Consider the following 14,353-nt stretch of genomic DNA (forward strand, 5'->3'; position numbering starts at 1 on the left):
ATGTATTCGTTTACCCGAAAATATGATGAAAAATAATTTTTATTCGTTTTACTCAGGTCATAAATTGTTGGTTCTATTTAAGTTAACCGGACGAAAAAAAAATGTCTTATTGGTAAATCCGTGTTTTTGTAAAAAAAAAAAAAAAAATACGTGTACCGTCGTTATAATAATAAACTCTCAATAACTTCTATGACACGAATTATTAACCACAAAAATTCAATATATTATTATTAGGTATTATGTTTACTATGTATTTATAATTATAGGATGCATAAAGCACAAACCATCGTATTCGGTAACCAATAAAATGTTGAGATTGCAATGACCAAAAATGATAATATGTGCGTTATTGTAATATATTATGCGTGATGGCCAATGATTACGATATTGACATAAATATCCCATTTATTAATATCATCTTATAAGTTATAATAGGTAGATTAAATTATAATAATTCAATACTATTTTGTAGATTCCATAGGTTTCAGCATGGACTTTAATACGTTTATCTGATAAATACTATTTGCCCTGTTTGTAGGTATATTAATTAGTTGTTCACAAATAATTTAATTGTTATTTGAGTTTGTCCCATACATATACATATATAGTATATTATATATATATATATATATATATATATATATGTATATATACATATTAATGGTTAATTAGGTCAATATTTTTTCATATTAATATCGATATTTAAAACTATGTCGTTTTATGGGCCATCACTATAATTATCATAAATTGTGCTATGACCTTAAATCAAACAAATAAAAACAAGTATAGATATAATCATAATTTTGCAAATAATTACAAAGGACTACAGTAAATAAAGTGTGTATTCTTAATGATAATATATAGCCACATTATGTAATGTCTTAAAATTAGTAATAATTTTTCATTATTGTAGTATTATTATTTTATTAAAATATATATTGTTTCATTATTGCAGGCGAAAAACCGTGTAATGAGGTCAACAAGTCGACGGTCGTCGAGGCCACCTTGACCGTGATAGTGGTCGCCATTGGTCTGCTCTTCCTGCGGCAGCAATCGATCGACAGATGATTTTCGTATTAAATTGCGCAAAATCTCAAAACCATAATGTCGCCGCCGAAAATATTGTGTGTATACGTCATTGTTTCGTTGTTTCCTTATAGCAAATGCATTTTGACAAAACTTTATTTTTTTTCTAAATAGTGTAAATAATATTATACTAACACACATGCAAGCGCTCGAGCGATTATCTCTATAATAGTTTGTGACATGTAGAGACGGACGAAAATTAAACATATTTTGTGATGCTATTTGAGATTATATTTTAAAGAAAAAATTTACGTAACGATGTAATCAACTGCTTTTTTCGTTTCATAATAATAATAATAATATGTACGTATAATAATGACGGTGAATAGTGTATACGTATATAAGACTGATCGCCGTTTCCATACCTTTCCGTAGACGCATTTTGTTCGGTTCGAATTTGTAAGTTCGGGGGGTCGGGTGCAAAAGAAGGACGCGGCATAATATTTCTGTACGTGGCCGTTTCGACGGGATGAATAATTCACTCGACGGTCGAGTATCGCGTTCTAGTAAAAATAATAATAAAAATTCTGCAATCGTGCATATAGTATACTATTATAATATAATATTATCCGCGCTACTATGTCGTATGTAGATAGGAACAACTTTATATATATTTATTATACATATATTATATAGATACTGTACCTCTCTTCGTTATCGGGACGACGGTGTTATGATATGGTCCACGAAAGGGGTGTAAAAGGGTCGATGACGTGAGGAGGACGCACTCGAACGCGGCACGCATTATATAACATTATATTATAATAATATACAGTAGTGATTGGTGAGGGACGCAGCGCAGAAAAAAACAGAGTTTTCGAGTGTGGAGCCGTTTTGTCCCGCGCAGTTATAAAAATATTACCTATATATATATATATAGATCGTTGTCGATGAAAATTATTTCGAAAACTCGCATTCGTCGGCGGAAACGGATACGGAGCGCGCGTGACGTACTACACAGTCTATGGCGATCGTTTCCAACCGGGAAACTCTGTAAGAGAAAAAGATTGCATTCGATGCGCGTTGGGTTTAAGACACTATTTTATTTTGTATAACTATATAGGCAATTATTAAAATATGTAATAGTGTTATGCGAGCAACGCGCAAATTAATGGGTTTTTTTTTATGTGTTTTGTTTTCCATTCGTCTCGAAAAAAATGTGTAATGGAAACGCGGGCAATAATATTTTTGTAGATATAATATTATAATACAATTTAATATATTATGATGTACAAGTGTAACAATCATAACAGTATGTTACGTGTTAAAACCTAGTGATAATTTATTGAACTCGTGTATACGTATTATTATGTTATATTATTATTATTATTTAAACACGGCGCTATATACCTAATACGTACGTTTTGCGATGACTTAATCTGTCTCGTCTCTCTCCTACGCGCATAACGTGTAATATGTCATATTTCATGTATTGTACTTATGATATATAACATGTCCACAACGTGTTATAATCGTAATAATAATAATAATATAATATCGTATTCACTAATATATAGCAATAATGTTGTAATTCATCGTGATTCTGTTAATTTTCGTATCGTTATAAAACGAAATTAAAATATAATAATATTATATATAAAATATATAAATGTATAACATTGTAATATCCCAGCGCGTTATTTTTTTTCATTTTTTATTACTATTAATTATGTTTCAGTGTACTCATATAATATACTCGGGAGAGCTCATCCTGGGTCGGCGAGGTTATCGTATATTTTCTTTTTTGGAGCAAAAGAGTGTTAGAATGTTCAGTCGCATACAGCAGCCGGTTATTACATATTAATACATTTTTAGATTATTTATTTTATGTTTGTTCAACATTTACGACTTGATAACGCATACTCGGAATCCATACATTAATATCATAATAATCTCTACTCGAAAAACATTCGCAGCGTACATTCAAGTATCTTCAATACCGTATTAACTATTTTGTTTCGTTCATGTTATATTTTTTTCTTCTCATTCTCATATCATGGTAATTATTCGTTGCCATGTTTCGTATTAATCAATGATTACTACACATTATTAACATTGTACGTACTAATCGAACGGGTAAACTCTGTCATAGTAGATAATAATAATATAATATTTTCAAAACGTTTTAGTATAGTAATATTATTATATATTTATATTTATTTATAATATATTAGACGAATACTAAAAATATAGGTAGGTGTTATTTCGAAATAAAAGCGATATTATTTTCTAAACCGTAATAATTGTAATTTTCCGGAAATGTTCGGCGTTGCGCTATTTTTTTTTCGTCTCGTTTACTCAATTCATTATTCTAGCTTCTTCAAATCGTTGTTATAATAATTAAATATTTTTTATTGATTTTATAATACGCGTGATTTGATCACTTGCGAGATCGCGTACACTGTAGAGTACGCCTAGACAGTATAGACAATGCCCGTACCCACTGCACGGGAATTAACAATAAATATAATTAATTATAATATTATGATGTTTATTTTTCAAATATTATGAGGGGCAAATCGACTGATTGTGATAATAGTTTTACGTTTATATGAAAAAAAAATTGTAATAAATAAATGAATACTTAATGATAATGATTTTGATTTGTATTAATTTAAAATGAATTTATAAGCTAGTTGACGGCTGAGAGTAATTGAATTGTACAAATTTCGCAATGAACTTGTGATGTTCTTTTTTTCGATAAATTTTTTGTTTTTTTTTTTTACAAAAATATGTTATGTTAGACCTAATCATGTTTAGATTACGTAATTAGACGATAAGGAAAATGACGTACAACATAGATTTAGTATATTTGTTATTGTAATATTATTTAATTTTCTTTTTTAATTTGTATAATTTTATGAATAGTAATAATTGGAATTTAGGTGCCTTGATTAGCTCGTTGTTAGAATCTTCTTATCTATTTGAGAGTACAAAATACTGATTTGGAAAACGCACAGTTTCCGCTGAACACGCACACAATGGTTATGTATTTAAATATGCGTGTGTACGTGTGAACGAGTGTGCTTCTATATTATATATTATATATTATGTTTGTTTGTCTGATTGCTTTATATAAAACAATATGTACACAAAACGAAAATGTTATGAATTCTAAACAAAAAGATAAATACCTTACGTTAATATGTATATTATTAATTAAATTGTGGTCTGGCGACGATGGGCTCGACTAAACATTGTCGAAGTTATAGAAACTATTCTTCTCATACGCGATTCTTTTCTATTTCTTCAAAAATACACTACGACAGAATATTATTGTAATATGGCAATAATCGTTATAAAATACCTATATAGAACAAATAATTTTGAAGCTCGATAATCCTAACGGTAATGATATAATTTACTTTTGAGAGTCGAATTAATTTTAAATTTTTACAATACTAAATAGTAAATACGCATACAACAAAATAAACATAATACCTCACTCTAAAATAAAACGGCTCGGGGCCAACTCAACCCATTAAATTATTTTCAGCATAGGTATCGGAAACGTAATATTATATAATATGGATTTTTTCTTGGTTACCGTATTTTTTATTCCAAGCACAAAGATAATTAAAAAATCATTAGCAACGTTACGACACACTCGAGTACACCGCATGTTACATGCATTATTATATATAAATCTAGTTAAATAATATATATTTAAGTCACAGTTAATACTTAATAACAATTTGTTACCGATGTTTTTATTTATTTATTTGGTTTTTTTTTTTTTTGTCATTGTTGAACTATTTTAGAATTCAAATCTGTATTGTTTAAACGATTACCGGATATTATATACAACTGAAAAGTAGATTAAATTATTATTATTATTATTATTATTGTATAACACGTTTTTTAATTTTCTTGTAGCTAAATGAATAAAGTCTTTAGTTCAATATTAAACATATTTATGTGGGTAACTACATAATATTATATTTATTTATTCATTCATTCATTTAAAGAGGCTAATATACCTAAATATTAAATATTATAATAACAAGTTGCATTTAAAACAGAAAAATATCAAAAAAAAAAAAATTTTGCATATACTAAAAAATAACACATGCAAAAAATCGAATAATTCAATTTTAAAAAGACTCAATAGAGTTAAAATTAAATAAATCAATTTGAACATTATTAACTTATTTTATATTTCTATTTACAGGAGCATTCGGAACATAATTAGTGTTGAGTATATTTTGTATAGAAAAATTATTAGAGAATCTAGTTTAAAATTGAAGAACAGGAAAATTAAAAATATTTTATAATATTATATTATATTATATTATGTTATTTTAGTTTGTCGTCTAACAAATGCTGACCTAAATAAAGTAAGCCACCGCTATGTCTCGTTTTCCCTGCACTGACCTTCCATGAAGGTTACACAATTTTTAATACCTCTGTGTTTTAGAATTCACAAGGTATACTATGTACGAGTACCTACAAACAAAAGTCTCGGCGTATAAAAATTGATTTGTACCGAAAAATAAATACAATAGTACCAATTACCAGATAAATGAAACGAGTTTGATGAGTATGTGATATATTTATATAGTTATTAATAGTGCTTACCTATAATACCTGCCATATAAAAAATAAACAAATTATGCATGTTACGTAGGTACAACATATTCAATTGCGTGATTCTTTTAAATAGTAAACACTCATTATACCGAATAACGAATACCGAACTCTATTAACATTTTTAAACATATTTTTTTTTAATAATAATTTAAACTTATTCTATATGAAATAACATTTTTACTATTTTTTTTAAATTTTTATCATATTTTTTGTTAATCAAGTGGTACTTTAAGTTTCAAAGAAACAATAATTTTTCAAAAATTGTATTTTATATTAAATTCGAATAATGTGCATAAATAAATTATTAACGTTAAGACTTTATATCCTTTACAAACATTAAGACTTGAGAAAATGAGTGTTTACTGTTAAAATAATCACACTAGGCAGTATTTCCGTATTATGTTCCTACACTAGAAACCGTTTTTAATTAAAAATATCATTAAAACACAAACGAGTACTTATTTTAAATAATCAAATGCTGCTACAGAATCGAATAGATATTCAATTATAATAATATTAAACAGACGTAAAATTTAAATTATATGTACTATAATTTATTAATATGTTTTATAATTATAATTAGGACACAGATGTTGTAATACTAAAAAACTAGTAAAATTGATTACAGTATTGCACTAAAAAATACCAAAACTTGCACTTGAAATATCAAAAATTACACCAAAAAATAACAATGTTTAGTTATAAATGTTTTAAATGTACAGTTGTAATCCAAAATTATACTAAAATAAATATATATATATATATAATATGTATATTTTACAATTGTATTATAATCATACATACATATTATTATGTAGTATTATACATCATCGCATTACACTATAAATGTTTGTTTTAAATTTTCGAAATTTAACACTTCGATTTGAAGCTAATAAATTCATGTACCTCAAAAATTTCGTTCCACTTCGATTGATGTAAGCAAAACGTATTTAAAATAAGCTAAATCGCTTACTATCAAGTCTTCCGTCTTCAAGTCTAACATTATTATATGTTATGGTTGACGATATTTAAGTATAATCTTATCTATAATACGACGGGTCAAGGGTAGGATGTAACTAAAGTAGTAAGTATAAATGAGTAAATTCAACAAAATTGTAATAAAAATCCAAAAATTCCAAAAAATTCCAAAAAATTGCTCTTAAAACTCTTATTTTGTTTCGTGCTTACATGTGACTCATTTAAAACGTACTTAGCAATAAATAAAAAAGTTACAAAATTCAACAACATCCGTGACCTAATTATAATCACCCAATGTTGTAGGTGTGGTTTCTTTTAAATTCGTTAAATTATGTCTGTAAAACATTTTTATATTATATGATAGCTCATAGTTTACATCGAGATAAAATTGCGGTAGGTATAGTGCGTGATATTTTATCTGAAATTTATATTACCTACATGCAATTCAATGGACGGATCGTACACTAAACTCAAAATTCCACTTAATCGTTAACACGTTTTAGTATTTTACTGATTTAAAAAGAAATCACTATATACTTATATTATTTGCATGCATATCATATCATTATTATACACAATGACTACAATGTTTATCTCAAAGAGTAAAAATAATGATTTTCTGTTTCATCGTTTGTATCGTTTTTATTGTTTTGATTCTGCGCATCATAGTTTGTTTATTTTAATGAATATACTTGTATATTATACAGTAAACTGTGAAGGTATGTGCACATTATTTGTAGTAAATTATAAAATAATTGACCAATCCATAAATAGCATATTATAATATAATATAAAATATAATTTTGTGTACCAATTATTAATGTATTAAGGTACTTAATATAAATGACATCGTTGTCGATAGTTGTTAACACCAGTCTTAATTTTTTAGTCTACAACATAACTATGTTTTAATTAGGTATATAAATATTACGTTTAACGACATTATAATTTATATAATGTCTGCAAGTTAGGTAAATGAAATAGCATGATAACGTACAGGTAGTTACGGTGGCCGAAGTAAAACGTTGTTGAAGCAGTGGTAGCAGGAAGACAATATATTACGCACAGTATTAAATTTATTTCAAATATTTATTTACATATACTTTTCTAACAATTACTTAAATACATTTATAAACATATTTAGAAAAGGTCCATCTGCAGTCAGCATACAAGAGCTCTTTATAATACAGGAATTTGTTTAGGTGTGTATACATACATACAAATATTTTTTGAATAGAGTAACTGAGTAAAGACAAAGTCAACAGATGAATTTCTTTAATAACATTTAACATGAATGTATACTTATTCTCTTTAGTGCTTTTTTATTTTAAATATGAATTCCAAAATATCAAATTTTCAGATATTAAAATACTCATATCTAAATACTTAATTAAATACTTAATTATGAGTATGACCATTTTTAAAGGAGAGCATTCCTTTTTTTTTTAGTTATGCAGATATTAACAATAATTGTCTCGTAAAGAAATACATTTTTATTTTAAAAATGATAATCCTTATTTCAACGAATAATTTTTCAACAAATTCTGACTATCAAAATCAAAATTTGAACGAGTATTTTTTGTATCATTTAATTTTGTTACAATATATTTTGTACTTTATTATTAAGTTATCATAGTTTATTTAAATAGCCTTAAAAATAAAACTTTGTATACCAAGGATAATATTATATCCATAATATCGGGTTTGACATGAATGATATGGTAAAGATAGGTAATGCTAAAATATGAAACATTTTAATAATTATTATATTAATTCAGCAACATTTATAATAAATTTATAAAAATCGTCCAATTATAATAAATATTATATCCAATATTACATCTGTTTTATATTTTTGTAAAATTATTTTAAAGAATATTATCCTAAGTGTAAATATTTTAATAACACGGACACTACTCATTAAAATTTTGAACTAGTGTACTCCAACGTTTTAAAAAAAAAATATTTACTAAAATATTTAAATTAATAAAAAGGGAATATTTCTCATTTGAAAAATAAGTTTTCTACTACAAAATATCCTTTAAGTAGTATCTTTAAGTATGTTTAAAAATTCCAAATACCAGAATTTAAATAAATTCATCTTAAAAGAAAAAAATTAGGGTGTGGATGTTAAGTTAATTGGCTTGTATACGTACATAATACTCATAATAGTATAGTGTATGAATGAGGAAAGCCTAGAAAATTAATATAATGAAAATGTGATTAATAAATTGTTTTATCGCATTATCGTATTGCACTATAATATATTAACGTTTCAGCCACTATTTAGTATAATATATATAGTACTATAAACGCATACCATCTGTATTGCGTGTTGTACTGTTGTGTAAACAGTAACAACAGTAATGATGATGATAAGCGTCGGTAAGTTTACATTACTATATACAATATTATAATTCATTACACGTCATATAATTTACTAATGAAGTTTTTTTTTGTGATTTTCCCACTTTGGCCTCTTTTTCTCGTTTCCTCCAGTAGCCGATAGTTAAGGTACCTATAGGTTAATAGGTTCCTAAGTCCGCTGTTATCGCGCCCGTCGACTAAGAATGTTCGATCGTTGTAAAAATAAAACTCGGACGATGCCCGACGATTGTGCAACCCAATTAATCACCGTTAAAGATATACGCGTTATTGTTCTGTACTAGCTGGACGACACGACAGCCCGAATGATATATGCACTACAATATTACTGTCGTGGCTCGAATTTATTGTGAGACATCGAATTAATAATGCGTCGACGTCATATAACGTAGGTAATCCAAAAGTTGGACGAGCCAAGTTACAAGGGAGCAAGCGTTTTTTGTGTAGTATAATATTATTTGAAAACCATGATAAATCTTCACGAATTCGAAACACAATTCTGAGCAGAAAAACTCGTATAGTTTGGTACTGAAAAAAGTCTAATTACTATAGAGATTGTACTGATATCACGAAAACGGACTTCGTCTCGAGTTTTTAGGAATATTTCCTGTAGGAATTACTTAGAAAGATTTTCTACCCATAAAATAACAGATTTAACAAATTATATAATCAAATATAAAAATCAAACAAAATCGGTCCTGTATGGTAAGGGTTTCAAGTATACCTACATCGTCAACGAGTAGAACGGTCAGTGCTGTTAATACGTGTTTAATTTTTAATAAGTCATTATAGCACATGAAAAACGGATTCTGATCGGAAACGAAGTGTTAATTTCTAAAGATATTTTTGTTTGAATACCTAACGAACGTTTTTATGCCAATAGTACAATTTTATAAACATTTCATAGCAATTTTCAGTAAAACGAAACCTAAACCTTAATTAAATAGATATAAAATAATTAATTGTATTTATTTATACACAATATAATATTATAATATTATATAATAATATTTTTTATACACCATACACATTAAGATTCTAATCATCTAAACGCATATCATACTATCAACGGAACGACAAAAATACTCATAAAGGAAAGAACAAATATAACGAACATTGAAACTATTCAACTATCTATCCTTAGCCCTACTAAAGGATACTAATCTTAGGCTATGCATCATAATGCTCATATTATATTGTATATTAGTAGTTTTTAAAGTATAAGCCACATTTTATGGAATAAAAAGGCTTATTGTATAATTCGTTTTAAACATGAACCCCCGACTACTTTAAAACGATCACAAATTACCGTCACATACAAAAGTAAGCAGCGAACAAAAGATGTCACAATACTGAGTGAGATTGACTACTTGAACTGCTTTAAGGTGCGTATTACTAAACCTTACGTATTAACCTTTTTACAGTATAACATTATAATACTGTTTCGACTTGATGTTCAAACCAGGACTCAGGACTGAAAAAAACACCTAGTAAGTAACAATACTATTAATAAATTGTTGTATATACAATATGTTGTTCTTTTAGTAGTTATACGGTGTAGGTATTCAATTAATTTTTTCCAAAAACTTATGCATAATATATTTAATAAAATAATAGTTTTATAATTTTATATTATATTATTATAATGCGTTATAAGCCATAATTACAAATCTTAAAACGGTGTAAATAAGATCATTAGAGGTTAAGAGTTTTGAATTATTTTTAATATTCTATAAACTAACTTAAATATAATTAATAATGTACGTTCATAAACATGAAAGTTTCAAGTTCCTATAGTCTCTAAGATAAATATTTTTGAATAACAAATAGCTAAAACTTTTAGAGAAGAGATCATAATGTTTCGTTTTATTATCCAATTTCGTCGAATTTCAATTACAAATATATACAAAATTTATGTCCATAATATGTTTTCAAGATTTTTTATGGTATGAGAATAATTTAATAATTTACGATGAACCCAATGTATTATATTTGAAAGATTTTTGACCTAGAAAACTAAGATATTTTTAACAATCTATTATAGACAAATAAAATTACTTGCACTGTAGTTGCATAACAATGTTTTCATTAATCGTACTTGCAAACGATACCTGTCAACAACTTTTAAATGTTGATAAATAACGAGCACTTGTTGCAGATGTCTATTGAACAATGAAACACAATAACTATGTATGGTTTTAAAATTTTTTTTCTATTGCAACACCAAATGACAAAACAGGGAAAACATCATGTGACATATGATATTATATTTTTTCGCATTCAAAACTTGGCGTTTGCAAAGAATACCACAATATATAATATTATCTATAAGTTTCTGGTTTTTTTAATTTTAGTCGTTATTTTTGAAAAAAAAAATATTTTATAGAATATTTTAATTTGAATAGAAGAAAAAAAACTCTTAGGTCACTTTTCCCTAAAAATTTATTTTATTAGTTTAATATTCGTGAAAGTAACACTCCGTATATTTATATATAAGTTCTAATATAACGCAAACGCGATAATTTGTTATAATAATAATTAATAATATATATTATTATGTATATTATTCACTATTGTATGCTATGTTTAGATATTTTAAATGTTCAACTTTTTCATTTTCAATTTATGTTTGTTATTATTTTTTATATTTCTCATTAGTTTTGATACTAAAAGATATTAAAAATAAATAATACTGTGCACAATATATTTTTTCCTGTACCTATTCATTTCAAGTTAATTTTTTGACAAAATTAGATATTTAAATTAAATATAACGTTTTAAGTTATTTGGTTGTAAATCAAAAAAATATTTTTTGTATGGACTTGAAACTTTTCACACTCCGTATAATATTATTTATCATACATAATAAATTGCAAAATGTTTATATATTTATTTTAACCTTTTAACGACAAACTTATTCATATCGTTCAACGGAGCACCTATATTTACTTGATCGTTAATAACAAATATTAATATAATATAAAATAATTTTGTAATAATAAATTACTTTATTACAATGTATACGATTTTTTGTTGGAAAAAAATTTTATAATCTACCTCACTTAATAATATGAAAATAAATTACCAATATAAATATAAACATTAAACATGTTATAAAATATCCTTAGAAATATAAGCTGACAAGTCTAGAAACATTTTTCGTACACAATAATTTAATTCAAATTTATCATATCCTAGATACCTACCTACTCAATAGCGAGAAAGTAACTCGAGTTTCTATTCAACATCTCCAATACAGCAGAGTGACATCCCTATTTTTTTTAAGTTTCCCAGGTTCTAAGAAAGGAATCGGTAAATTTTTTATAGTTATAATTAATTAATCTTTCTGATTTTCCCAAATGTACTTTAAACGTTAAAAAAACATAATATATATCGAAGAACGCGCCGTACAATGATATGATTATCGGTGTAAAAAAATAATCGTATACACCTGAACCAGATTAAGACTTCTATAAGTTCTAAAGCAGTAAGTACACTCATAAGAACATCACTAAGGTTGTCTGCCTTTATGTAATGAGCCTGAAAATAAACCGGACAAAAAACTAATAACTTCCTAACAGACTGTTTGATTGCAAAAGACCTTTTTTATAGTCTTTTCTTACAAAAACAAATTTCTCATATAACTTACGACATTGAATATAATTATCACGTAAATTATATCACACAGACATGCGCTCATTTACTTAATATTCATACACCACACAAAATATAATATTAGGTATATTGTTTGATTTTTATAGCAAACTCTGTGGTATTCGCTTGTCATGTCTAATCAGGAGAATATCAAAATAACAGTTTAATATTTAATTTATTTGTATAAACGGTGATGTTTGTTTTTGAACAACTCGTGTGTACGATGTACGTATAATTTACATATTATAATATAATTTAATATTAAAATAGCACCGCTAACCAATAATGTCTCAAATTTAAACATACGCAATATAATGTATAGTATTAGTATATTATAATAATATTGTCTGTTGACCATTGTTTGATGTTTACGACGAAATCGCATATATTTATACAGGCTATGCACGTGTTTTGCGCATCGCCAAATCATTATTAATTTCATTTTTTACGCGTTCTTAGAAAAAAAATAAATAATTATTTAAAAAAAAAATCACGTACACGCTGTCGGCGGTGTAGGTTTAGGTCAAATAATAACGTTTATAATATCATGTGGAATACTCGCGTATACTGCACGTGGCGGCGTTGTGGACACAAACGACGGTATAAATTATTGTTCGTTAATGAGAATAATATAATATAATATTATTCTCCTGCGACCCACTTTATAGCCCGGCTAGCTGTCGCGCATTACGCGTCATATAATGTATTCATAATATTATAATATATTGGTAGCGAATTTATTGAAATAAACCCGTACACAGCGATTTAGTGACCTCGTGAGTCTTATAATTATTCGCTAATATAAACGCGATGATCATCAACACACATTACAATTTTATACGACTATACGCGCCGTGTATCATAAACGTCAGTAGCGCGTGTTCAGGAGAGGGATATGAATTTTTGAGACTGTTTTAAAATCACTTTACGGTGAAAAAAATGTATTCTTTAATTTACCCGCAGGTGATTAATTATAATAATAACTTAAAATGACTACTGGAATATTTAAACACGATTAAGTTGTATTATACCCGACTTCGTCCGGGAAAAAAATTAACAATTATAAAATACCGTGCTCTAAATACGGTATATTTTGGTGTTTGTGTAACTCGGTTTACGGAAATGTTATAATGTTGGTGACTAATTCGACTGAGGAGGTCAATGGATGATATGCGCTTGGTGCTGTATTTCGTTTTAAGTATATAATAACTCCACGAGGTAACCGGAAAAGTGTACTCGCTATAAAAGAGACAATTTTAAAATACTGTACTTTTTATTTTTGTTTATAATATTAATAATATAGTTTATATGCAACGCATGAAATCAAAAAAAAATTTTAAAATAAAATTGTTTAATTACTTACTATTTAAAATTCCTGATAGATATTTCAAAGAACAATCCCTGAAATTTTCATCAAAAATCGATACTGTAGTTTTTTGAGTCCAGAAACCTATAAACCACAACAGTTTTTACGCATTCACCCTAATTTGATAGGTATTCAATTTTTTCATTTATATATCAATCATCAACATTATCTGTTATCCTTTCGTCTTTTTTTCTAAATTTTAATAGATCTGCTACTTTGTATTAGACATATTTTACGTTGGGTCGCTTTTCCAATTAATCAAAATGTATTTGGTTGGACAGGAATACAATTCAG

At 26.7% G+C, this 14,353-nt stretch overlaps 1 protein-coding gene across 6 annotated transcripts in view; it reads left to right on the forward strand.

Moving 5' to 3' along the window:
• Nucleotides 1-5,033, forward strand: part of LOC114127463 (uncharacterized) — a 155,539-nt gene extending 150,506 nt beyond the window's left edge. For all 6 annotated transcript variants that reach the window (XM_050202620.1, XM_050202619.1, XM_050202622.1 and 3 more), the window contains one exon: nt 956-5,033. In XM_050202620.1, the coding sequence (XP_050058577.1) occupies nt 956-1,068 (113 nt within the window). In that variant the 3' untranslated portion in view covers nt 1,069-5,033. The remainder of the gene's footprint in view (nt 1-955) is intronic.
• The last annotated feature ends 9,320 nt before the right edge of the window (nt 5,034-14,353 follow it).

Source organism: Aphis gossypii, chromosome 3 (assembly GCF_020184175.1).
Source record: "Aphis gossypii isolate Hap1 chromosome 3, ASM2018417v2, whole genome shotgun sequence".
Taxonomy (NCBI): Eukaryota; Metazoa; Arthropoda; class Insecta; order Hemiptera; family Aphididae; genus Aphis; species Aphis gossypii.